Genomic DNA, 27,009 nt, shown 5'->3' with positions numbered 1-27,009 from the left:
ATTTCTCTATATATTTTTTGAAGTCGGGCTCTCGCCCAGTAATTTGAAATGTCAGCGAAATGCAAGTATCTTGCATGTTATTAATGGAAAACAACTCACCTCCATCCAAACTTGGCTTTCAATAAAAGTCCTCTGGTTAGAAACGTCTCAATAAACATTAAGAAAATAATGATTTGTTGGAGGTTGTGTCAAACAGATGAGTATACCTAATGCCTTCAAAGAACTAACGTAAGAGGAGAATCTTTATACTTTGCAATAATATTAAAAATAAAGATTCTTATGACTGGCGTCACTGAACACGTGGAGATTATAAAAAAGTAGTTTTTTTAAACTTTTATATATAATATCGAATTAAATCGTAATACATATATGTATTTGTGGGCCAGAACCACGTGTCTGATAACTTTTATGAAAATCCATCCAGCAGTATCCTTGATTTATTAACATGTAAATCAATGTATCAACTAAAAATAACTAAGTTATTCAAATTGTTTTATGTTTGACTTCAAAACTCAGTGTCTTCAACGTTATGTCTTTATACAAATCAAATAATAAATCCTAAGACACAGTGCCGCTAACTCGACCGTCTGTGAGCCCAAATAAGGTCCAGCCCGTCACAACGATTAAAGAGACAGCTCACCGACTGACTCACTAATATCGGGAGTCCTTTGTTACAACTCAGTGTACTCACTGTGACTTTGTGTAGGAGGATCGTCTTCAGGTAGCAGGAGAGGGTCGCTGTCACTGCGTGGACGCGGCAAAGCAAGAAGGTCTCAATACTCTCACACAAGGGAGGGATTATAAAAACGATTCAGAAATATTTCATAAAAGTATCTCTAACTCTGAACTATCTCTAGTCTCAGAGTTTATTAAAATTCACATGAATCGTAGGAGCTTCCAAGATTTAAGAATCCTTTCCTTCGACAGACGAACCGTAATAAACCACCCATCTATTGTATTTAGGGATAAAATATTTCTTAAAACAATCTATTCTCCTCAAGGTGTAGTAAACTATGCGTAGGGTTTTAATTCTTACTCCGTCTTTAAAAGGATCCTCAACAAAGGCGTCGTTAATGTCTGTTCTCATTCTTAAACTTCAAAGGACCGTTTCTATTGTAGGAAAGGGCTTCCAAGAAATCTTAAGACAGAATTGCAAAGAACATAATGTGTCGCCGAGACGACGAGCGCCGAGCGGCTCCGTCTTGTTGAGGTGACTTGTTGCTCGCTTGGGTTATAACTCGCACGAGGACCTCTGACGGCGCGCTTCAGGAGGATGTCCTCTTAGTTATATCGCGACACGCTCAGACACTCGTATACGACGGAGCATACCTACATGACTCGTTTAAGATATTGTTAGAAGGAGGAAACACAGCATTTATACATAGTTTAAAAAAATAATATCACTTTACTAGTTATTTAAGGACCGTTTCCAAAGACGAAACTTGAATTTTACTTCCGAAACTCACAAAATATATGCAGAAGCATCTAGTATAAGCTTGTTCGTAAAATGTACATTGTATGACATGAGGACTTAATCAAGAGGCCGTCAGTAGATTGACTGAACCCATTCTGGTGTTCCTCGCAATAAAAATCAGTTTCTATTGCGAAGTGTATTGTTAGCACCTTTGACACCTTTCTGTGGATGTCATCGGCCTCGTGACGACAACTATGATAGTTATTAATGAGTCGTCTAGCTCACGTTACTTTAATAGTCGTTCATTATCAGTTTATTGATAGTTAACGATGTCCGTACATTATTATATTACGGTTTTTAAACAAAATGATTAAATTATATATAAATCTAAATACATTTTAAACTAATTTAAATTTCCCAGACGACAACACCGCACGTTAGTTGTTTACTACCTTTTTAAATTGACGTCTTTTTAACATACACATATTCTTCGAAGCTTTTATCATAAAACAGTTTCTTTGTGTCAGTGCCGAGTGTTGGCCGCAGGTCTAGGACGGACTAACCGTCAGACGAACGGCCGGTTACATACATGAATGTTAACCATAACTGACGACGCTAGAGCCGAGCTCACATTAACGAGGATCATGTGCTTAGTGTTAGGACGTACAATACAGCATGATATAAGAATATATTATACGACCTACGTCGTCTTGTTATCTATTAAAAGTTATGTATTTTCGACCTAATACGTTTTTAATTCCCTTCGAGACCGTCATATTTTTGACAAAGTACAATTTTATCAACAGCATCCTGCATCATAATGTCCATCAGACGAATTAAAAAAACTTGAAACCGACTTCATTAATAATATACTGTTCTATTGATGTTCAGATTAAGGAAGATGACGTTGGTTGATTGAAAGGTTTAATTTTGTACCATTAGAGATCTCTATTAATATGAAACTTACGATTTTTATAATATATAATTATATTAAAAAAAAATAGTAAATGAATCTTTTAACAAATATAAAAATAGGAAGTTAGAATTACGTTTTAAACAATAAAATATATCAGGAACAAAGAAACTTAACAAAATAGAATAATATCGTCGCCTCTCACCGAGCACCTGGCTCCGCAGCTCACCGCTCTACTCCACTCCACACACCACTCACACCACACACCCGGAACACACCGTACACCTACAGCGAGCCAGCTCTCAACACAACACCGGGAGTGTATCACGACACGAGCTCACCTCACTGGGAATGTATCGATAATCTCTTGTAGCAAACTGTGGGTTGAAGGACGAGGGACGGTCGTCCTCGGCGGTCCGCGGAAGACATCTGATATGTTATAAATAGGCTTCGTTTAGTTGTTTACAAATATATTCGTATGGAGATGAAGGCGGGCGGCGTCGGGCGGCGCGCGGGGTCATCGGCCGCTCGGGGTTACCATGACGACGGACATCAACTCACTGAAATACAGAATCCGTCTCTTACAGGCAGCCTGCCGCGGAGACGCGCGCGTTCAAATAGTAACAAACTTTAGGGACATTCCTGTTGCGCATTCATTTCCCTGCATCACTCTTATAATCGCTTCTCATAATCCATCTCTCTTTTCACTCAATGTTTATCAACTCCCAACGAATTCTCTTAAACGTTAATGTGAACGCATGTTCAGCTCTAACTGCCTGGTCGTTTAATGTTTATTATAATCAGTTCTTACATTCCGGTTGAGTCGCTGTAATTATGATTGACTAATATTTAAATTGGGTTGAGAATAATATAGCGCCAGTAACTAGTTCATTATAATTTTATATATTTTTAAGATTTTTTTTATATTTTTAAGAGATTTAAAAAATATAATTTAATACTTTACTTTGATTTGGTTGCTCGTAGTTTTTTGCTTTTTTTTATATTCACTTTAATTTTATGTTTTATGATGGTTTCTTAAATTAATAAAATGTTAAATAAATTACACAATCTATATAAATAAGAAATTCATATTTTCGGTCGAACGCCATCTGTTGAAGTTTCTTCGAATTGCTTGTGTTTTATTCTCGTAAAAATCATATGTAGCTAACTACTCTCGGCTACAGCTTCAAATATATTATTGCAGATGGCGCTAGTAGAGGCAATACAGTATATATTTTTTTATTGCATAATTTTTTGTAAGTTTGAACCTCTTATAGAACATAAGATTTGTTACTTCTTACAACACTGATATAATTAATTGCAACTTAATTAAATTTTTGTAATTGTTACTTATTGGTTTAGGAAACTTTGTGACCCCGTCAACCTTCATATCTATTAAAGTATTTTAATTGTCATTACCAGTAAAATAGAAGCGTCCTTAATTATTTTTCCGACTACGATTCAATATAATTTGAATGTTAATTTCAATTTACCAAAGCACTTATTCCTATTTTTTCTAATAAAAATCATTCCTACAGCCGTTTCTTTATTTCGGAGGCATGTTTTCATTAAATCAATCATTTGCGTCTTAGACGGATGCGTTGTTCTGAAACATAAATATATTAGCATAATTTGTTTTATACAAAGTTCTTAATTCCTCCTATTTCTGATCTTTAAAATAAACACATCTCACTAGCTCTATAAATCCTCGATGTCTAAATAACGTTCCCCATCCAGTCTTCCTGAAAAAATCTTGTTTACTCGCAAATAGTCGACTCGATTAATAAGTGTCTGCTTGTATACATTCGCCGGAGATCTGTTCAACGTTTCATAAGAGCGTTCCTTTTAACGGGTGACCGGGAGATGAAATCAGAAATGACGCTGTCTTAAATATTATTGATAAATATATTGTATTTTAATATTAGATCCGAAGGTCGGCGGTCAAAGAGACTATTCCTGTACCACCTCGCAGGCAGACTATACTCTGAATAAAGAGAAATCTCTTGTAATAAATATAAATGACATAATAAGTGGCAGATACTTTATATGTTGTAAAAACTATTGAGACGCGCCGACGGACGGAGACCGAGGGAATAAAAATTTAATATGAAACAAATTGGAAGAAGACGTTCAGAAACCTCAGACGAAATAAAATTAAATTAGAACGCCGTTAAGGTGTCCGAAGACTTCCCTGGCCGTGACCAGACCGCCCACAAGAGGTGATGAGCTGCAAGTTTCTCACACTCGTTTCATATTACAGAAAACGCTTTAAAACATCTCGCTATATAATATACTTCATGTAGACATTTTAACATTTACTCTGTTAATTCATACTTTTTTGTTTTGAGTACTAATGAAAAGCTTATCTCTCATTAGTAGGAATAATGTCAATATAAGCAAAGCCTCCTCTCACAAACGCAATCTGTCTGCTCAAAGCCAAAAAGTCGAGAGACAAATACTCGCATAAAATCAGTTCCATCAAAGTTTTACTTAAGATAAAGTTTTCTACAAATCAAAGATATTTTTTTAAATGTAATATTTCAATGTTTTTACTGATATAAGTCTGTGACGTTGCTTCTCGTCGGCGACGTTTTTATTGTAACGAATGACTCTTAAAGCGACGTTTTTAAACGCGGTGGCGGATCGGTGTTAGTAAATACAGTGATATAAACATCATCAGATTTATAAAGATGCGTCGAGCGACCTTCGGAACAGACTCATGTAATCTCATGATCGACATGTTCGTGTCATATCTTTGTATAAAACGTTCTCGTTTCATTTCCTCGCGTCGTGTAATCTGGAGGCTGTAGTTCAGCGGACGACGTGTGACTCGTCGAGCTCTCGGCTTGTCAACTATTTACTAACTACATACTGTTCTACAAGTTCCTCAAACATCACAAGATTACTTCGTGACGGATGTCGGCGGTTTTCATTTCCTTTATATTAAAATGTTGTGAGATATAGAAGTGAAGATGGAGTCCGAAACGAGATAACAGCATGGTTAGACTCTAGTCAGATATTTATCCGTTTCCTGTGCTGTTTTCAGATGATGTGTGACCTTTTTTCTAGCGCGATTACAAAATAATTAATAATCGTTTGTTCTTCCTCGGTGTTTGTGACGTCATTTTGAAAGATATTTTAATTTTGATGAATGGAAATCACAATGTAAAGAAATTAACACCCACCACATAAAAAGTTAAGTCCTATAATTGTAAGTCGCAGCTTCTCGCAGCATCCGCCCCCGTTCTAATCTCATTACTCTCATTACTGAACTGATCTCGTTAACGCCGCTCTTTTTAACTTCAACGTTAACAGATTTCATGAAAAACATGTGCGCGGTTTAAAAATAAGTACTTGGACGAAAATTAAAAAATGTTGATGTCTGAAAATCTTTATTGAAATTCAAAACCATGAATAATGAAAGATTTATAAGCTCTGTATTGAGAATCTTCTGTGTGAGAGCCGACCCCAAGCAGAGTCAGTCACCGCACATGAAAACGTCTCATTATTGCCATTATTTCCAGATTGCTATTTATTTTTCGCAGGAACGCATCTTTTCCTTTCATGTTTACGGAGTGCGAGCGCCGCGCTTCCTTCTTGTTGACGTCAAAGCGGTTGTGAGTCGGTTTATTTGATCGTGAGAAATACAAAATTACCTCTAACATTTTACGTCTTCGGTTTCCTGCTTTCGTATAAATTATAACCAATTTGATGTAATTTATGTAGCGGTTACATGTTAATTCTGATTCCGAGGCCGCTGCGTGGATCGCCCTCGGCACGAGCCCCGTCCCTGTTTTATTACGTCGATCATAGTAGATGTGTTCGTTTAATTGTTTCTCTAAAACATTATTTATGAATGACCTTTTGATGTGGCTCGAACGAAAACTACTAACTGTTCATTCAAACCGAAAGTAGACTGTTTAGTATATTTTATTAGAGACGGTTTTCCACCGAATGCCTTTGTTATTATTTCTGTCGTAAATCTCTGAATGTTATTTATTTATACTTTCCGTTACAAACTTTATTGTGATGGAAGATGTAAATGTTCCAGATGTACTTCTGATCGATTCATTAACTTGATCATTTATTACTGGAGCTGTCCTCGTTAATCGCTGAGATTCACTTTTCCGTTCGGCTTTCGTGGATTATTCGAGTGTAGAAGCCGTCAGTATGAAGCGGAGTGGAGAGGGGAGTCTTCACAACTTAAATTAGGTTCAACTAATATTAAAATCAAATCGACAGGAGACTCGGTAACACTGAAGGGTTAAAGAAGTTGGTAATTTAAATTATAAATGATTGTTCCTACAGTGAACCCTAGTCATAATAAACCTTTGAGTATTTAATGCTATATTAAATAATAAAGCAACTAAAATTCAATTAATTTTCTTAAACTATTATATATTATTAATATATTTAACTTTGGAGTGTCGATAACTAATAATGATGAAGTTATTTCCTCAGTAATGATATCAGCAGTCGAAGGCTTTCTACATTTAAGGCCGACAGATTTCCCTCGTGACCGCCTCCCGATGATTGCTGATGAGATATTTTAACAACACTCCATTTACTATCAATATAACTTTCACCGATGAGTCCTTACGTCGCTGTGGGTTCGTACATCGCCGTCTTAACACTTTCTATGATTTAGTTACTCTCTGTGATTCATTCTTTAGAGTTTACAAAGTGTGTGTTACAAAAAAAGTCCAACACTTATAAGAAGTCATCTTAACTGGCCACGGAAATGTAGACATGGCGTCGACATCATTGGAATTCAGAGTGCATATGAGATACGACAAGAGAGACGGAGCAAGTGAATAGGGCAGAGTGTGTCAAGTGTCAACTGAAGGTACATACATCAAAGATTCTGAGAAATCAACTCCTCCGCAAGATCTTTTAATTATACGACGAATAGTTGACGGACGGTGACCTTAATACACAGTCATTGACAGCAGTCAGCGCTTCAGAATACTCTCATGAACGAGAAAGGGTATTCTTATTGAAAATATAGACTGTGTGACGGCAAACAAATGTTGAAGGAGACTCGGTTGTTATCATAATTAGGCGAGTAGATAAAAGCGATTTAAAAGTTTTAGTGAGAGCCGAAACAAAGGAGCCATAAATCATGTGGTAGTTGTAAAACACGTGAAGTTAGTAATCTCAGTTTATCCTCAGCACAGCACACTGGACTATTTACAAAGATAAACGATCTCTTGGCAAATATTTCGAGCAGCGAGCCGCCGGCTTCGAAACGAGAGTGCGCTTTATGCTCGCCGCGTAAGGTTTACAACGGAGTGTACCCAGAGCGGGCGCGTTGAGATACGGCGGTTATCGGTAACGATGAAAGTGAACATCAAAAGTGGATCGTAAACCGTGATCGAGTTTGTGTTTTACAGTCGGTCTTATTAGAGGAGGCGGCCGGCGAGCGGCTCTCGACCGCTCATTACACACTAAATGAATTAATATTAACGAGCCGGAAACAATCACACGGGTGATTTAATATACTTACATTGACGACCGTGAGAGACTCGGGTTTTTTTAGAAATTTCTCTAATATCTGGGACATTCTTTTGTTTCGAGGTATGTAACTGTTAATGTCTAACAGTGGTAGGTGTGAGTTGTCTCGTCCGCCGTAAATATGTCGCTTTCACTCCACATGTTATCGATCTTGAAGGACGGAAGACTGGTTGCGTATTGACTGCTTTAAATGTTACACAATCGAACACATTCCTTCGATGGATTCAAACAAGAATAGTAAACAATAAAATACAATAATAGTAGCTCCGAATGAGTTATGTTACAAAGAGCTGTGCGTGGACTGATCCCTTAAAAGTTTTATTAAACAATCTTCGCTTTTCTCAAGATGTCGTTTTGTTCGATAGCATCAATTTTTCTTTAAGAGCGACTTTCAAAAGTATTTTATCGTTAAAACTTGTAATGGGATTATATTTCTTTCGGTTTATTTGTTCTGTTTATTGTTGTGACGTTGTTTAATTAAAATTCGCGTACTGAAACTCATTTTAATAAATCTCTTTATTAAAAGTAACTACAGATCGTGATCGTGATCGCAAACAGCACAGTTATCCTTACATAATTTCCTCAATCATTACTCACACCGGACAAACCATTTACCTGGCCGCTGTTACATTTCATTTTTTGTGTATTTAACGTAACCAGAGGCGTCAAAGAAACTAGCACACCAGTATTTATTCGACTTGGTCGGACACGAACTGAGCGACTTTATCGCCGAGGACTCGCAGACAGCCGTTACTCGCTAACCGGAGAACTCAACATATTCAACACAACTGTTCTTTAAAGTCTTCATCGTCATACAAAAGAACAACTAAATATTGAATGATTACATTCTACGACGTGTACAAAAAGACAGAGTCTTTGTAATGCAGAGCGACAGCGTTCCGATGTAGAACACAGTCAAATACTAAAACATCTGCATAGAGTCTTATCAAGGACAGAGTTCGTTCTCTCACGGAACGGTCATTGTCAACAGTAGCAAGAGACAAAAGTGAGAGTGGAGGAAATGGAACGAGACGAACGACTCGCATACAGGCAGCGACCGGCTTACAACCTGCAACAAAAATTAAGATCGGCCGACTGTACGCAGTACTAATAATTTATTGAGAGTTGAGACATTGTATGGTCACGCCGTACATCAAGTAGAAGTGTTTGTTAATATTCCGTGACGCTGTTCACCGGAACACAGTATGTATCTGAAGGAGTCGATATTTCTGTTAATCTACGTAACTGCCATTCGCCTTACACAGCGTACTGAGCGCGCGCAAACCAGATATTAAGAATGACGCCAGCTACGTACGAACACACGAACACCACACGCACACGCCACACGAGAGTGCATAAAATGTAGCTAAACTGTTTACGGTCAGAGTAAATCAGGGATCGACTGGCGATGATCTGGTTTCAGATTTGGCACAAACATTGATGTGCCCTCAGATATGCGGGCTATATAAAATGTTCCGTACTCATAAATGTACGCTGCGATCAAAACAATTCCTTGCTACTTCTTATTTGGATACGGAATTTAACATAATGAGGCTTGACCCAAAAAAAATATTCTAATATCTAGAGAGATCGGTGAACCCATGTAAATACTGTTACAATGTCCGCCGACAAATAACATGAAGTGTATTAATGAGCGGTTATCGACAGTAGTCATGTGTGAGGGTCGACCGGCGTTCACGACAGGCGCGGGAGCGGTCGGGAGACTGTACGAGTGCGGCGGAAGGATGTTTGGCGAAAACAGAAAATAAATAGACTTTATGGAGTTATGATTATAGAACTGGTTTTATTTGTGTCACGCCAGGAAATATAAAGTGAAACATAGAGTAGCAGTTTATTATAGCGTGGGGCGGACTGCCAGAAACTGGTCCGAGTGATCAAACTCAATCGACTGGAACAGAGACAGAGACGGAGCAGTCTGAACGTACATAACATACGAAGACAAAAATATTCAATAAAACATTTACACGAACAAGATATGAGATAATAAAATGTCGCTCTAGAATGATTGACCGAAATAAGTGGTTCTATTCTCAATATAGAGCCGTGGACTGTGGTCAGGTGAAGGTCGCCTCTTAGTGTTAAGTTCGTCTATTCCTCAGTCCGCAGCAGCATGCGTTACACTTTAGACGAATCAATCTCTAACAAGAAACAAGAACATTGTCGCCTCCACTTGAAGCTACGTTATAACCTCTCGCTTAAAGCACTGTTTTTATCCAGAGAGAGAGAGATAAGGGAAGGTTGAGATGTATGGAATGAGCACACTATTTAAATAAACTAGAAATTTTTAAATTCCTTCTTTTGTAAACATCTGGTGTTTTGTGTGAACACTACTGTTTCGAGTTACAAAATTTATAATGAGACTTTAATAAAATTTATATTCAAAATCTTTTATCAAAGACTTATTTATAACTTTCAACGTTTTCTGTAATAACTTATTTAGCAAAACATACTTTTATGGTTCTCTTAATTCTTCTCTTTTCGGATGTCATCGCTAGAGCCAAACATTATTATAAACAAATACAGAACTACACGAGCATGTACAGAAATACAATAAAATAATACTAATTATAACTGCAAAAGAATTACATCTTTGGAGTTTGTATTTTTTCTGTAATGTTTTGTATCGGAATAGTAGTGACAACAGTGGCACCACTCTTCCGTCAACTGACTCGTAACTGACTTGTAAAAAATCGGACACACATACCGTACACAAAATTCATCAGCAGTGCATACACTTATGACTGACATTTACCTCGTACTCTACACATGACATTAAACTGATTCTTGAAAATATGTTTTGCTTCCAGGATGTCGTGTGTCTGCTGGTACTATAAGTGAAATCAAATCGACCACAGTTATAGTTATTAGTAGATTTATAGTTGATGTTAAATTTATTACTCTATATACGTCACGTTGAATGATGCTAATTGGCTGCTCGAGTGATTTAGACATTGGAAAGTAGTTAGCGCGTGCTCAACGAAATATTTAAACTATTTTAATGGATAATGTTTTATAATTAACAAATGAAGTAGTAATAAAGTTTTCTGTTATGTTTTTATTAAATAATACTTCTTACTGGTACTTTTTATCATCACTGTCGTCTTCCCCCCAAACAAAGTACGCACCGAACAACCTCCATGCCCTGTTCAGGAACCAAAAGAACATCAACACTAGTATAATAATGTCCAAGTTATGTCTCTCCATGACTGAAAGAAACAGCGTCGAGGACTGCAGGTGTCCAGCTCCATCTGAGTCCAGCACCAGTTGCATCAAGTGCAGGACTTCTGATTGAGGAGTCGCCACACGGTTGCGGAATATCAATTTATCTTTATTTGATTGCTCACGATAACTGAAAAACACATTATGATGTTGAATCGGGACGATTTGAAGGAGAACATGTTTTCATTTAAGATTTATTACCTTGACATTTTAAGTATCCTGTTGACAGCGTCTTTAACCTTCCAGGCAAACTCGTTGGTATAGTCAACTTTAATGCCGCATCCTCTTTTCACTACAGAGTCCATGTTGACAATGTGATCTTCTAGAAGTGGTACACCGATGACCGGCACTCCAAAGTGGATCGCATCCACGATTGAAAGCATCTGGCCGTGGTTTATATATGCTATGGTGTTTGTGTGATCTGGATATAATTTTTACTCATTAATAGATTCCTATCCAATGCCATTAAAAATCTTTATTTAACTAACTCAGTATAATATTTTGAGGTGGATTCTTCATCATGAACACGTTTTGTGGAAGGCTCCACTGGATTTCCTCGCTCTTCCATATCACAGTTTGCTGAACTACACCAAATATCTCTATAAGCTCCTGTATAACAGTATGTGACACCTCTCCGCTTGTGACATGCGATTCTAAGTTTACATAAATAACTCCTGCCTTCGATGCCTCTAATAATTTTGCAATATTCTGGAAAAATATAAACCGTTTTAATTTATATCTCACATTCGGAACTGCACTTTAGTTATTAAAAAAAAATCTTCACTGGCTACAAAGAAATATGTAATAATCGCCTTAGGCATTGGAGAGACTTTTCGAACAATATGATGTCCTCCCACAAATTTGGCATTCAATGGTAGAGGTATTTTGTGTCCGAGTGGCGGATGAGAATTAATTAAAAGTGCTGATCCCTGGTAAACCAATTCTTCATAGTTTGGTAAGACACGCCTCCGGGACTGAAACGCGCGGAGGTAACATGCTTCATATTCAGGCAATTCAGTCGCGCTTATGTGAAAGCTGAAACCGTCGGAATATATTATAATGCCAAAAATACTTTGTGTATATTAGTAAAACTCTACTCACTAATTTCGAACACCAAAAGAGAGTTTTGACCACAAATATCTTAATCTCTCTGGGAGAGAGTAGCTCGGGGATTGAAGAGTGGAAGCCATAAAATCGAGACTGCTATCTCCATGCACGAGGCCATATGTCTGCCAAGAGATATCTTCAGGAGTATACCAGACTAGTGGACAATCGAAGACGGATGCCAGTCTGAAGAAAGAAACTATTACTTTTCTTTGCGGAAATGATATCTGTCAACATTTTATTATGATTGTTTCTCACGGAGCCAGTAGTCCAGAGTGATACCATTCCGCGACCACGGCATCGAAGCGTACGGTGGTATTCATCATCAGCTCCTGAAGGGCGGGGTGTCGGAGAGCCAGACCTGCGTACCGAGACCCCAGCTGCTGAATATTAAGCCTCAGTTCTGAAATACTCGGGCCATGGTCGTCATTATTTCCCGTCTCTGCAACAGCAGCGAACATGTCAGTCATTATTATTTATTTATTTATTATTATAAGTCTAGTTTTGATTCTGATGGAATTGAAATCTACTTGTATTTTTGTACATTAACTATTCTTAAGTTGAATGTTTTAAGTTTTTTCTAAATTTTATTTCAATTTTTACATATTTTGCATTCTTCTTCCTAATTATTAAAAAAATTAATGACAAACGGTTAAGTATAAATTGTGTTATTGAATAATGAACTTAATCACTGACTTTTTTACGATATTATATAAAAATCTATATCAATTCCGTATGATGTGTGTGTGATAAATGAATACAACAAAAAACATAATGTTGTTTCAGTATAAAGTTCCCTTCGATGACAGGGAGTGCTTTAAAACAACGAACTAACCTGTCTCGTGTATCAGAGTCGAGCTAATGTCAATGTAATCTAATTTAGACCATTTTATGTCCCTCGGGAAAGGAGTCACCCAGGTCACCTAAAAGAAACTTTTTCTTATTAAAACCGATATAAGTTTCAGAGGTTCTTTAACCTTATTTTTTTCTGATTATAATTTCAGCTTCAGCTGCTCGGGACATCTATTTGTTAAAATAAAGGAACTCAAGAATAGTGGTGATGTTTGTGCAATATATAAACGAGTAGGCGATCGGATAGTACTTTTTTTAACATAAAAAAATAATTAGATATAATATTTGAATTTTATTAACAATACTACACACAATCAAACCTCATGACCGGCCTCCAATAAAATTTTAACTATAGATTCCCCCAGAACACGATGACTCCTCTCCGGTACTGGGAACACTACTAAGATGTTGGAACAGTGACTCGCGACCACACAACACGATAGTAACAATAATTTGTCCATTTTATATCACTGAGCAGTGAGCACACGCTCCTAGCGTAGAGGAATGAGGTGTAAGATGGTCTTATCGAGACGAAGCGACTCCTTATCATGCATCACGTGTAACACATCTTAAAAATAAATGTGTCAATATTATGATCTATTACAAGAAACGAAACATTGTTTCAGCGTTCGTTTAGTTGAGAAGGTCGTTTGGTTTAGTTAGAAAAATAATAAAGAATCAATTATTTAATATAACTGTATGACCGAATCAAATTCATATAGAAAATACATCAAAGATACTTCAGGAGTATAACACTTTATTTGTGACCCTAACTGGAGGTTGCTTTCTTCCAAGAGCCAGCTCGCCATGATGACTGTGAGATGCTCCGTCGAGATAACGCAACGATTACATTTTATAGTCTGTGAGGAGGTGTTCTACATACGGGAGAGATGAAACTCGTTTTATATTTAATACACAACAATTTATAATAAAAATATGATTGTTTAGTTTCCATCGATGACATCGTCCCTTACACGCGAACACCTACATCTGACTGTAGATCTAATACATTACTTAATACTACAATGTTATGACACAAAACAACTTTAAAATCGTACAATATCTTTGTAAATGTGAAACGAAATGTTCCATGTTCTATAACAATATTTCCACATATTTTTTCTTTTCATTCAATTCTATAACAGTTCTGATATTATTACGGATAAATATTTAAATACCAAACGACCCGAGCCACAGTCCGCCTTCTTGGAGGACAGTTATTTGTGACAGAAGGTCTCTTAACGTTCATTAACAATTGCTGACATTCATACAAGTGGAAATAAAAATGTTATCATAATAAAAATGAGTTTACTAAGGGCAATAAAACCGATTTAAAATGAGCAGAAATAGCGCCCGTTTAACAAAATGCTATTTTGCGTACAAAGAATGACAAGGCGTGTTTATAATTTTTGATACGTCAATAAAACTGTTTCATAAGTCAACAGCGAGCTGGATGTTTCTAAATAAGACTCATGAATTGAGACTTCAGGATTCAGGTCAACGTTACAATCTTGCGATCCGGCGGGTCGACGACCTCTACTATAAAAGTTTTCGTCTTTCTAATAATACAAAACCATAATTAACAAAGAAGCCTTTCCTGTATTGTATATATGATGAGATTGGTCGACCTCCTCCTGATTGCTTCTTTCGTCGTCACTTTGTTTTTCGTTCGTTGTCAATAAATATTTCGCTACAAATTTTCTGTTCCTTGGAAAAGTTATGTTTCTTACAATCATACTTCTGGAAAATATATATCGTTTGTTTCATACCGTAAGTATTATTTTATCGAATCGAGAGGAACTTACCATGACATTTGTTGGTTCATAATTATAAATATTGTCCAGGTTTGACAGCATGCGAACTCATCAACATCAAATAGTATTAGATTTTAATATATGTATGTATTAGGATAAAATGACAGACTTTGAAAGTAAAGAAATGACCTTGAGAGTTCGATCCTCCTGTTTAATGATCGACAAGAACCTCTCACAATTGACAACGTTTTGATCGATTTTTGTTCGGTTTTATAAGAGAAAACAAGCCGACAAACAGAATAAAGTAAGCTGATAATAAGCATACTTTACTACCAAAAAGAAATAACATAAAAATAATATCTCTTCCGCGGGTTAAAAGCTTTGTTGACATGTTTTTTAGCAAAAGTATGCGGTTATATACAAAGTAATTTTAGCACACGCACTGAAAATATGAATTTATTGAAGATGAGAATAAAAATATTAACTAAACGTGTTTAAAAGTGAGTTATGGCCGACGGCGTGATCCGACATAAATACCGAATAAAAAATATAGCAATCGACGGGAATAGAGACGAAGCGGTTGGCCGAAATGCAGGTCACCAGGGTAACGTGTACTGTGTATTGTGTACTGTATACTGTATATTGTGTACTGTATACTGTGTATTGTGTACTGTGTACTGTATGCCGTGTAGTGTGTGCTGTGGCTCATGATTTGTGTGATTAGCGATCAGCGGACAAAAAATATGTACTGAGTATGGAATTCAATTAAGTTTCTTTAACCATTGAATTAATGAAACACTGACTTTAATCGTTTCTAACATGAATTGTAATATTGTTTATTTAAGAACGAAAGTATTAGAAGCCAGAGAGAAAGCTTCATGTAGCGGGTCCCTGAAGGAAACAGTATGGAGTGAAATATATAGGCGATGGTCGCTCTCGTGAAGCCCAGCTTTGTTCTATACAGCTCAGTTTGTTTGTGCAGATTTATTACTATTTATATAATATATTAATTAGTTTAAGGCTGACATATTCTTCATTTACGTTTCATAATTTTCTCGTCAAAATTCTCTTTCTATTGATGTATGACATACATCATTGATTGATGATTATTTATAACACACTCAGTATATACTAGACAAATGAATCAACGCCTTCGTGATAGCGAGAACAAATAATGATATTAATTTTCTAATATTTCATGGCAGCCAGGTTTACGAGTAAAAAGCTCGCAACAAAGCCTACTAAACATAAATAAACCAGGCTATAAATTAAAAAAAGCTCTCGGAAGCTCTCGGTGTAGTACGGGTTTATTAAAGGCATAACTCTCTCAACCTCCAATAACGACCGGTATGTCACGGGAGGAATCTTTGAAGACGTGAGAGGAACGCAGTTAACTCTCGCACCGGATATAGTTTGTATAAGTTAAAAGTTTCAGCATTTAATACACAAACTATTTTAAACATTACCAGCATATAGAAACGAGCCATCACATTATAATATAGCACTGTGTTCACTCCATGTTGCTACAGAGAAGAGCAAGGAATTTAAGCGTCCATGAGCAGCCGTCAGCTGTCCGGAGTCAGAACAAATAATTGTGCTGCTTGATGAGTTTTCATTGTTTGTCATTAAGGAATTGAAAACTATTTTTTTTTAAATCGCAAAATGTTACACTCAGCAATAGATATAATCCAGCTTACAACATTAGTCTGACGCTTAATTTAAAACACATCCAATAATTTATGGATCACACCAGGTAGTGCACTAGACTAAATAGTTTAATGTTACTATAAGAATTTTTGTTCAACAATTTAATACATTTACAACATCTTAACCTTAACCGTACAACAATCAGTAAATTATATTAAAAAAATTGTGAGGATGTATGTATGTCAGTCGCTCTTTCATATGAAAAGAGTATCAGCATTATGACCAAACTATATAATAATGAACATTATAAAATCTGATTTAGACATCAAAATAATACACAGGCAGTCCAATACATTGAAGAATTCCATGTAGCATCTGAGGGTTCGCCGCGAGACATGACGACGATACCTACGAAGCGTTTCCCGTTTCTCATTCAATAATCTTTTAGTTCTGTAATATGAGAAGATTTGTGGACGAAATGTTCCCTGCTCACGCTGTGTCGGAGCAAGCGTGCAGCTGTAGTCTGTTTGAGGTGTCACAACACGCGCTGCACGCGTCGCCGACGGCCTGTTCAGAGCATTTATTGTTTAAACACTCATTAATTACTCTTTGAGCCCGATCCGCAATCCACGAGAAGAAAGTACAGTCTAAAAATTAGTTTTATAATGATATTTAAATTTTTGTTTAATTTTTGACGAAGATGTAGAGTAAGTAAGTAAGTATTGTAAATACGTCACGTCCGTTCAGAGGACACGGAACTCTATTATAAGAGTTAATATTACTGACATTATGATAATTAATGTCATTAATATTAAAGTAACTTCAAGCTAAATACGAATCGAGACCATACAATGAAAAGTAAATAAACTGGAGCAGGCTCTGTATAGAAAAACAATAAGGATGAGGCGTTCCTAAAGCTTAACTTCTAGTATAGCCCGGGTCCTTTTAATTTTACTCGTGGTTATCTATTGCGGTTTTACTTGAAGAGGGTAACTTAAATAAGGTCACTTTTTGTCTCCGTTCTAACGACATTTGTTCCTCCTGACATGTTTCGTTTCGAGAGTGTGAGGTGTACTTCACATTTGTTACATTCATAGATGTCAAGTGAATCGGCAACCTGTAACGTAACCTTCCAACCTACCGACGTCGAACGACCTTGATTTTCTATGGAATAACTGTATAGGCCCTTTACACTACGATGGACTTAGTATTGACGGAATGAAGTGTCTTAGTTGTACGAAAATACTCCTAAACCGATTTTCATTCGATAAGAAACAAAATTTTACTTTGAATTAGATAAGAAATAGTGATCTTTGGATTTATTTTAATATATATAACAATAGGTAATAGTACCTTACAAGTAGGTGGTGGTACCACTAGACTCTGATCTAATAAGTATAATAACTATGGAGGTTCTAAATATACATACAATACACTGGCAACAGTAACGGTGGAGCGACTGTACACTAGAAGTACAGTTCATTACTCGCAACATGACCCAAGATAACGATGGAGGCTGGAGGCCCGACATGCTTAACATAAAGATACGGTTATACGGATATGGTGTTATATCTGAAACAACGATCATATAGACAGTATAGAGTCCGTGCATCAATTTAGGAACACATATACATATATATGATGATCTAGTAGGCGGGCATCCCGAGTGTGTCAAGGAACACTTTATTCTCTCCGTAACACTAACCTGTTCTTTGAGTTTATTCCCTGAGCCGTCAGCTGTTAGCTACCTCCTACAACCTACCGTAGGCTACGTTAGTGTGTTGTGTCGTAGTTGGTGTAACGCGGACTCGTCGGCGTCACCTTACTCACGTACACGACAACTGTAATTCTGGTTTTAAGTAGCAGGTCAGCTGGTGTCTTGAATATTTTAATAAACAACTATAAAACTGGAACATGACGCGGAACATGACTAAATGTACATTGTATAAAAAATACACATATAGTTGGAATTGTTTTATATTAAATTAAATACGAGTTACTGAGGCTAATAAATGTCCAAATCAGGGTTAAGGCTGTCCTTTTAGTAAACACTTATAAGGCCTCGTTTCTGTCTCAGCGGGTGGACAAGAAACGTAAAATCGTCTTAATTATTACTAGTTTATGTTGAACGTAAGTCGGAGGCTGCTTCTGACATCCAATAAAACTATTGTAAGACACAATTATTCAGATTGTGCTAGAGAGACATTTTATTGGCCTCGTTGCTCCTGAATAAGCGACACTAACGACGCAGACGACACACCGTTGTTATATTATAACAATTATATAAATTGTTTGCATTCAATATTATCACCTGTTCCTTTGTCTTTGTTGGTCACAAAACAAAACAAATGTACACGACTGTACAGCCCAGTACAGTTCACACAAAATCAATCAATAAAGTACAATTTTAGGATATTGAAACTCATTATCATACTATAGCACATAGGTTTGAAGGCAGGTCACAACTAAACAAAGTTGTCTGTCAATCACGATCACACTACCGTGAGATTGTCTACAGTCAGATGGATGCTATTTATGTTAATTAAAGCGTATTACATTATAAATTAATTGATAAGTTAAAAGAAGAACGTCACAATCAGAAGAGACGTCTCATTTACTGTAAATATTATATATGACATCAAATTTGATCACAAATAAGCTGATCTGTGAATGGTTCAATAACAAGAGGTAATTGAGTTTGTGTTAGTGAGTGCGAGCTTCGTGCGAGATTTATTGAAAGAGACGCCGAGGAGATCTCTCAAATTAAACGGACCTTGAGTGGAGACGACCCGACACTAGGATGCTGCGAGCGATCGATTCATCTTCCGTTTAAGGAGATCACTAACTCTGTTTATTGATGATAACACACGCTAAACGATCCGCCTCCAAAGTTACTTTAAAAACAACTAAACATCAAGATAAACAAACCGCGAGCGTCTTTTATAATAAAAACAAACTAATAGATAATATTTACTTTGCGTTAATTACATTATTGACCGGAAATTGTAAATCACTACCAGGAATATATCGTTACCGTCTATTGCTAAACAAATAATTCCTATCTGGTTGAACGATTTCATCATTCCTATCTATTTTTTGCTCAATAATTTTCCATCGTTAAAATTCTTATTAGTTTTATTGCATCTTGGCTTGTGTAAACGGGTGATCTGATTGGATGTAACGACACCAACGCGCTGATCATAATCTAGCAGAGAGTTGTCTCCGCGGTGAGTCGATGTTACGACTGAAATGTTTTTGGTATATAAAATACCTGTTCCTCAATGCTCTCCTTATACGTCTTTAAATATTTCCGTCTCTCCAAAATATGGTCATTATGAACGGTGTCGCTTATAACCAAAATATTCTGGCGAGGGCCGACCGGCGACGCCGACACATCCGCGTTGACTGCTCCACGAGGTTGTATTACTATATGAGGAAGTAACTTTAAAATAATATTGTGACTTGATATATAAGGTAACACATTACTAACATCAAAGAAAATATACTTATGTGTACTGATTCTACTACAGTCAGATTAAATACTTATAAAACGTCAAAATTATTCTACAATTGAAATTTACAGAAATATCCAACAATATTATGTTAAACAAATATTATGTGGAAAATTATGTGAATATATCATTAAGGCTCGGACGTCAATATTGATTGAAAAAGATGGATTTCATGTAATCTCGAAAATTTATATTATTACTATTTTGACATATCCATGAAAATAGAATCGAGGGAGCGGATTGTTCAATAGGTGGAAAGGTCAACAAAACAGATATTTAGAGATAGGATGGTAAACTAGAAACGAGAGCCACACACGTGGAGTGTGCGGTTCATTAGAAGGAGTGACACGTTGATTCACCTGTTAGAGGGTATTAAAGAATACTTTAAGCTAGTAAAGTGCTCTGGCGAGGGAGATGAGGGACATGAATGTAATATAAAACATAACAATGTTTTTAAGAAGAGTTCGGGAGTTCGGGAGTTCGGGAGTTGCAACAAACCAATTAGTACCTTTATATAGTCTAGTTCTTGATAACAGTTAAAGTCACTTTCTTTTCGTATTATTTTAAGGGAATACATATTCATTAATTATAAAATGTTTTCCCTTTTCATTACAAAAATTTTCTTAGAGCAAAAGTTTTATTGACTTTTACGGAAGCCTCTTTCAACTTTAATTTCTTTGAAAGTTTGTTTGAGACCGAGTATCTCATAAACATTCTTAATTCTTTATCGTGGCTCACTAATACAAATAACATTTTAATCGTCCGAGGGGTTCGGAAGCCATAGAGACCCTAACCTTAATGAGAAATTAAATATCTTGGTGTACTGTTTCCCCACCAAAGATACAACCAAGACATACTCAGCTTAGCGGTCACCTTACACACACACAACTAACAATATTTTCAAAAAGCTTAGCATCTAATACATAATAGTATAATTAAGCGAGCGTCCAGACTCCAATACCCGCTATCATAATATTTTATAAACTTTCCAATAAAGCCATCGCTTCTGGTCTCTAATTGGTCTCACATTGAAACCTCCGTTATAGTGTGGACGGAGGCTCTTTTCGTACCAAACGACAGGTTTGCTTCCAATCTGTGCGATGTCCATAACGAGGCGTCCCGTTAGCAACCGGCAACCTGTAACCGTACGAGTCGACCCGTCCGACGGCCGCACACCTTACACACGACAAACACGACTTGCCTTCTCTAGAGTATAGTACTAGAAAGCAAATAAAAACTTTGTCACCACCAAATCAGCCACTAGCCGATGCAGAAGTCGTATGTAAGTTCTATGTATGTTAATGTCTTTTATAAACACATCCCGTTATAACACTAACACTTCTAATCCCCATAGACGCGAACAGTCACGTGTCTAGTAACTGTTCCGTTGCCTGATGAGGGACTGGTGCCCGGCGCCGCGTGCGGTCGTCCTGACATTAACCTGTTTGAAAATCTCCACAATCCGTCTGATCGAAAATAACATTTGAGATTTAAAATTATTTTTTCCCTCCAAGTATTAGTTCGACATTGCTCTGATGTTGAAAAGGTTATAATATTATTTATTTCATACATTTCTCTTCATCATCAGTGCTTGTTTTGATCCATCGATACTTATTTACACTTATTTTGTCAGGTCCAATATTTTCTGAATTAAAAGGTTTACAATTCAATAAGATATTTAATTGTTAATGGTATCTGAAGTTTAAAATAAGAATTAAAATAAAAATTTAAAAAAAATATGATCGTAATAAATAAAGGTTAGCTTCTGTGACATATACAAAAGTCGATTATGAGGACTTTGTGTTCTAACAAATATAATTAATGATTACGAGACGCGGACGAACGGCGATTAGAGATTAAGTGTTCAGTCATTGGTTATTCAACTTAATTGAACTAAATTAGTGTTTCGTCCGTACAAGCATCACATAAATATATTATGTAATATATAGAAAGCAAAGTAAAAACGACTTGTATCAACAATAGTGTTGTGTTTAACACGAAGTCGGTGCGGTGTCTGAGGCAACGATAGCCAACAGTCCGTTATAGTCTGACGGTAAACAACGTGACAATGTAACGTCTTCTAAATATTATTCATTACGAAAATCTGATCGCAGCGACGCTCCGTGTCTCAGAATAAAAACGACTCTCCAGAAATAAACGGAACGTATCTGACATGAATTTATTGAACCTTCAACACGAACGGACATCATGTGATTTAGAAAACATTTTAAATATCCGCGGACTACGGTTGTTGTGGGAGACGAACATTTTAAATTATAATTGACTTTCACCTGTACCCGGATCGGAAACAAATCACGCTTTAAGGTAAAAGATAAAGCAGGAAGGTTTAAAATATATTGTAGGCCGTTGGTGAGTAGTGAAGACGACCAAAACCGATCTGTAGTACATATGTCCGTTATCCTCTCTCTGTCAAGGTCGGGCACGAAATCAGAAGCAGACATTAATAACCAACGAGGTAGCTGCGAAAATAACTTTTATTGAGCAGAAGGTAAAGACTATAATGGCGTGGCGAGAGCCGATCGCATAATGAGATTCCGGCTGGCTGTGAAGGCCGAGGACGACTCTTGACAAAATGAGAGGAATTCCGCTTTCTCAATGATTGTGAACACAAGCTTAATAAACTTGGAGGAATCGGGCGGCAGGAGTAGGCGTCATGTAACATAGTTAATAACAAAAATACGTATTCTTCTTATGTCTTGTCGATAACTTAATAAAATAAAGACATTAAGGCGTGTGTACACTACTGTATGACATAGAATACACATCAAATGTTATAAATGATAAAATTATCGTTTTTAATATTTATAGTTCTCATCAACGTGAAGCGTCTCACTGAGTTCTCAAGATAGTTTTATTAAGAGTGAAGTTGTGAAAGAAAAATAAAGGATAGAAGATAGACACAATGAGACGCACGCTGCTCAGTGGGCGAGCTGACTCCCCCGAGGAGTTCCGTTTGGAATTATAATCGGAGTTCGATTCTGAATAACAATGAAGACACGCTGAATGAAAAATGTGCCAACTATCTGGAGACCGGGTGACAGGTGAAGGGACTTCATACGGAACACCACAAACAATAATGTTCAATATATGTAAGGTGGGACACATACACATTAATTTTGGGTTTCAAAAACAAAATCAAAGTCGTGAATGGTCTCATGATTTCAGTTATTATTATTGCGAATTAAACATTAAAAATCTAGAAGCGCGATGTCCATTTACACATGTATGAAGTTTGGTTCTCCAAAGTAAATATGAACACATCTATATGACTTCATAAATCAATCAATTTCGTGACATAACAGTTCCGTATAAAAATGATAAATCTTAAAGTAATGAGGTTACAACAACACGCAAGTTATTATGACATTCCTTATATAATGTAAGTCGGTCAAAGAGCGATAAGACGGAGACTGCCAATAATATATGAGTAAAATATACCCACCAAAGAATGCTGGGTGAGAGTAAATAGCGACGATAAGTCTGTTATCAGGCTGTAGGATATAGACCGATACATTTACTTCAAGTAACAATAACAATACAACTACTGTAAATGTATTCTACATTTTAAACGACTTTTTTTAAATGAACATCCGTAGAGCTTCATACAGTTTTTGTGACCATAAACCCCGTCAGCCAGGCGGCACCCAAGGCGGTACCCGAGGCGGCAACCTTATACGCTCTATATCAATAAAGCTTTTTTATGATCCCGGACTAACGCAGCGGTCGGGGTTTCATTCTTTACCATAAAATAACTAAATGCCATTTTGGGAGAAGTTAAGCCATTAAATAATGTTTTTATCACGGAAGTGACTTTGTCAAAATGGATAGTTATTTTGATCTTTTCTAGAAATTAACGAGAGCATTGCGTTTTCTTAACAGTCATGAGTTTTTTATGAATTTTTGTTTGATTTAAAAAGTCCAGACGACCATCCAGGGTTATATTGTATTTTTTATTACTTCATGATTACTAAAGCACAGTGTTCGCAATGAACACAGAATAAATATCGGTTTCGGCTGGATTCAAGCTCAAATAACTCCCGACGCGGTACATTCTGGACGTGTCTCTGAGAGTCGGCAACGGGAACGATGAAAGGATATTCTAATTTTAGAATTAATACATTTGTAGAAATATTGAAGTCGATTGAACTTTATTTGGAGCAACATTTCCATCGTGACCCATGAGATGAGATGATGGCCTCATAACGTCTGCCTGGATTTCCTTATAACATATGTATCAGATCAGATCAGACAGAGGCTGACTTTTAAAAAAAACGTATCGGAATAGTTCAAATAGGATTTTTATAAATTTGAAACTCACGTGACCTGATGAATCTTCTGCTGAACGTCAACACACCTCGACTCTTTTTATTTCAGCGTCTGGGAATTCATTATTAAAAATATATAAATTGATCCACACCCTTAGTCTTGTACTATGCTAGTCCTTGTTTTAAAGGAATCCCACTCGCTTGTTGTAAAGAAATAATGATGTGTATTGCGTTCACGAGCTTTCTCACTTTCCTTTATGTGTCACATATCTAAGAATTTAATTGTTTTTATTCAACAAATATATCTTTAACTCCTTTTCGTAAACCTCAGCAACTAGACGGGGAAGGAAGACATATAAAAAGATTCATTATTATTGATATATGATTTTTATAATAAAAGGCAAACATCCAAAGTGCGAAGTTTTTCAAGTTAAATATTAAACAGTAAAAAAATATATCCTTCCAGAAACTCAAGAATTACTGAACTCTCTCAAACAACACTTGACATAACTGAAATAACATTTTTGATGAAACCTGCTTTGACTAACAACCACAAACGTTCATCTCCTCGTCGCTTGAACATGATTACTGCAGTTTTTTAAACTTCAGGTTCTTTTTTCCTCGAAACGCACGAACCTCTCGATCGCGGATAGTTAGAAAATATAATGTAGAGAGTTTTGTGCGGTTTGAAGTAAAGTTTGATGGATCTGAATTCAGGTGAGGTTGTACAATGAAGACCCTATAGTCTAAACTGATCTATGAGAGCACGTGTCCAATATATTGGCTTATATGACGCACTAGCTACTGAAATATTTAGCAAAAACTGTTTGAATGAAAGTATCTTATTCGCGAGAGGTCGTCGCCCGACGGGGATCCAGACAGAGAATTGCTGTAATCAAACATGTGGCATTACTTTTGTAATTACAATGAATTACAGGCTTGGCTATCTACACGTCGCGCTTCTATGTAGATACAACGGGACCTACCACCCTACCACATTCACGGCTGTTAATAAAAACCATAATGTAATTTTAGCTAGATATACGGCGGTAGGTCTGACTTTCAGGAGGACTCCTCTGTGGACACTATGCGTGTCATCTCGCTGCCCAGATCTATCTGTGAGAGTTAAAGATTTAATATCCACAAATTATTTTATTCATTATTATCTGATATAAATGTTAAACGTACTAGTTCCGATTGCTGTCAGCTTAATATACCGTACTATAACACTATATATGATAGTTCTGGTGTCCTTAGATAATTACAACCGCCCGCCCCCCCACGCCCCACGCCCCCCTCCCTTCACTAGTAAACTCCAGCTTCTTGTTTACTTCTCAAGGGTCCTCAAACCCCCTGTAAGTTTGTTTGTGTTCTTACTTTCCATCTCGTCCCTCGCATGATTCAGTTATTTACATGAGACTCGAAAAATTTGGAAAATTTTAATATTCTGAAACAAAGTTTTTAAAAGTACAGGTATTAGTTTGTTGTTACGGCACATTGAAGATTTCAACTCATAAAGTCAGGATAAAGTTGCAGAGCAAGCCACACTCTAGCAGACAATAATTCAGTATCTACAATTGAAGGTTTTTAAATTAAAAATAAAATGAAAAGCTATTCGTCGCTCAAATATTGTGAAGTCATTGAAAATATAAAATAGCGCTCCCAGCAATTATAGCATTGGTGGCATCGTGCGGGAAACGTTGGAATTCAATAAGTTGAGATGACGACGGCCGCTCACACGGGACGGTAGCTACCCACCGCTACCTACCACTACCTACCACTCACCATCGCGCAACAATTGATATAAAACACATTTTATTGCGAATTTAATAAATCCATCTCATTAATATAATCAAAATGACACACAAACAACTGTACATACATTTATAAGACCCGTCGTCTCTCATCACGACGACTGCTCTTGAACAGAGTTCTTTATTAAGTCATATTTGGGTTCAGAATATTTTATTTAAACGGTTCGTCGCTTATAATACTTCGTCTCTCCAATATTATTAAATATCTCTCCCGCGGCTTCATATTCGCTTCTGCAATCCACAACCCGCTCTATGGTTAGCTGCCTACGTCTTTTTATATAGCGTACCATCTCTTCAACTGTTTATATACTGGTAAGATTTTTTAAGTCTCTACAAATAAGTAATGTTTCCTGTATTAAATGAGAATAAATTATTCTTCTCCAGCCAGCGTTACCGTATCTTCTTGTGCTTCCGTGTCTTCACTAACTCTTATTAGTGATCGTTCAATAGGCATTGAATATATTTTACTGTTCATTAGTTATTCAGAATGTTTTAAACCAACCTCACACACACACATCCATACATACCCACACACACACACACACATCAGACACTTATCATCATTATCATCATCATCTGCGGTTTTTTTTCGTCCTAGCATTCTCCACGAGGTATATATTTTTACATAACCTCACTCTGAATAAAATACTATTTTCGTTCGAGTTCATTTTTAAATTTTCCGCTTCTGAATTATTTTTAATAAATATATTTTTATAAACACTTTGATATACATGAATAGTTTCATATGTAGCTGTGTATATCGTGTATTGCATCTTCATATTCAACCGTAGACGTCATCTGAGTGCGAGTGTTTATCATTTAGCGATAGTAAATATTACAAATCTTGTTTTTGTTTATTTAATATATAGTCTATGTCATTCTCTCTTCCTCCGTATTCGCATCACCTTATGTGTGTCGCAGCAGTTCATGTTCCTGAGTTATAGTGATAAATGCGTGTT

General features: G+C 36.5%; 1 protein-coding gene across 2 annotated transcripts; it reads right to left on the bottom strand.

Moving 5' to 3' along the window:
- Positions 1-10,897: 10,897 nt before the first annotated feature.
- LOC116767771 (UDP-glucosyltransferase 2-like) lies at positions 10,898-15,909 on the bottom strand. 2 transcript variants are annotated; one of them, XM_032658249.2, is made up of 8 exons: positions 13,358-15,909; positions 13,021-13,108; positions 12,444-12,627; positions 12,183-12,371; positions 11,894-12,116; positions 11,570-11,789; positions 11,283-11,484; positions 10,898-11,211 (listed from the first exon to the last, which is right to left on the bottom strand). In XM_032658249.2, the coding sequence occupies exons 1-8, from the start codon at positions 13,496-13,498 to the stop codon at positions 10,935-10,937; spliced, it is 1,524 nt and encodes a 507-aa protein (XP_032514140.2). In that variant the 5' UTR covers positions 13,499-15,909; the 3' UTR covers positions 10,898-10,934. The 2 variants fall into 2 exon arrangements, with proteins under 2 accessions (XP_032514140.2, XP_032514138.2); XM_032658247.2 differs by having other exon boundaries at positions 11,283-11,502; positions 13,358-15,906.
- Between the last annotated feature and the right edge of the window lie 11,100 nt (positions 15,910-27,009).

The sequence above is a fragment of the Danaus plexippus genome (assembly GCF_018135715.1).
Source record: "Danaus plexippus chromosome 9 unlocalized genomic scaffold, MEX_DaPlex mxdp_26, whole genome shotgun sequence".
Lineage (NCBI taxonomy): Eukaryota > Metazoa > Arthropoda > Insecta > Lepidoptera > Nymphalidae > Danaus > Danaus plexippus.
Note: the sequence above shows the minus strand (reverse complement) of the source record. Positions and strands in the feature narration are given on the sequence as shown.

What these genes read in the sequence shown, in the direction of transcription:
- LOC116767771 (XM_032658247.2), bottom strand. Translation starts at nt 13,498, where the DNA reads ATGGACAAATTATTGTTACTATCGTGTTGTGTGGTCGCGAGTCACTGT. An exon ending in GACTCTGATACACGAGACAG is followed by an intron (nt 12,628 to 13,020) that starts GTTAGTTCGTTG and finishes CTGCTGTTGCAG; the next exon opens with AGACGGGAAATAATGACGAC. An exon ending in TCTTTTGGTGTTCGAAATTA is followed by an intron (nt 12,117 to 12,182) that starts GTGAGTAGAGTT and finishes CGACGGTTTCAG; the next exon opens with CTTTCACATAAGCGCGACTG.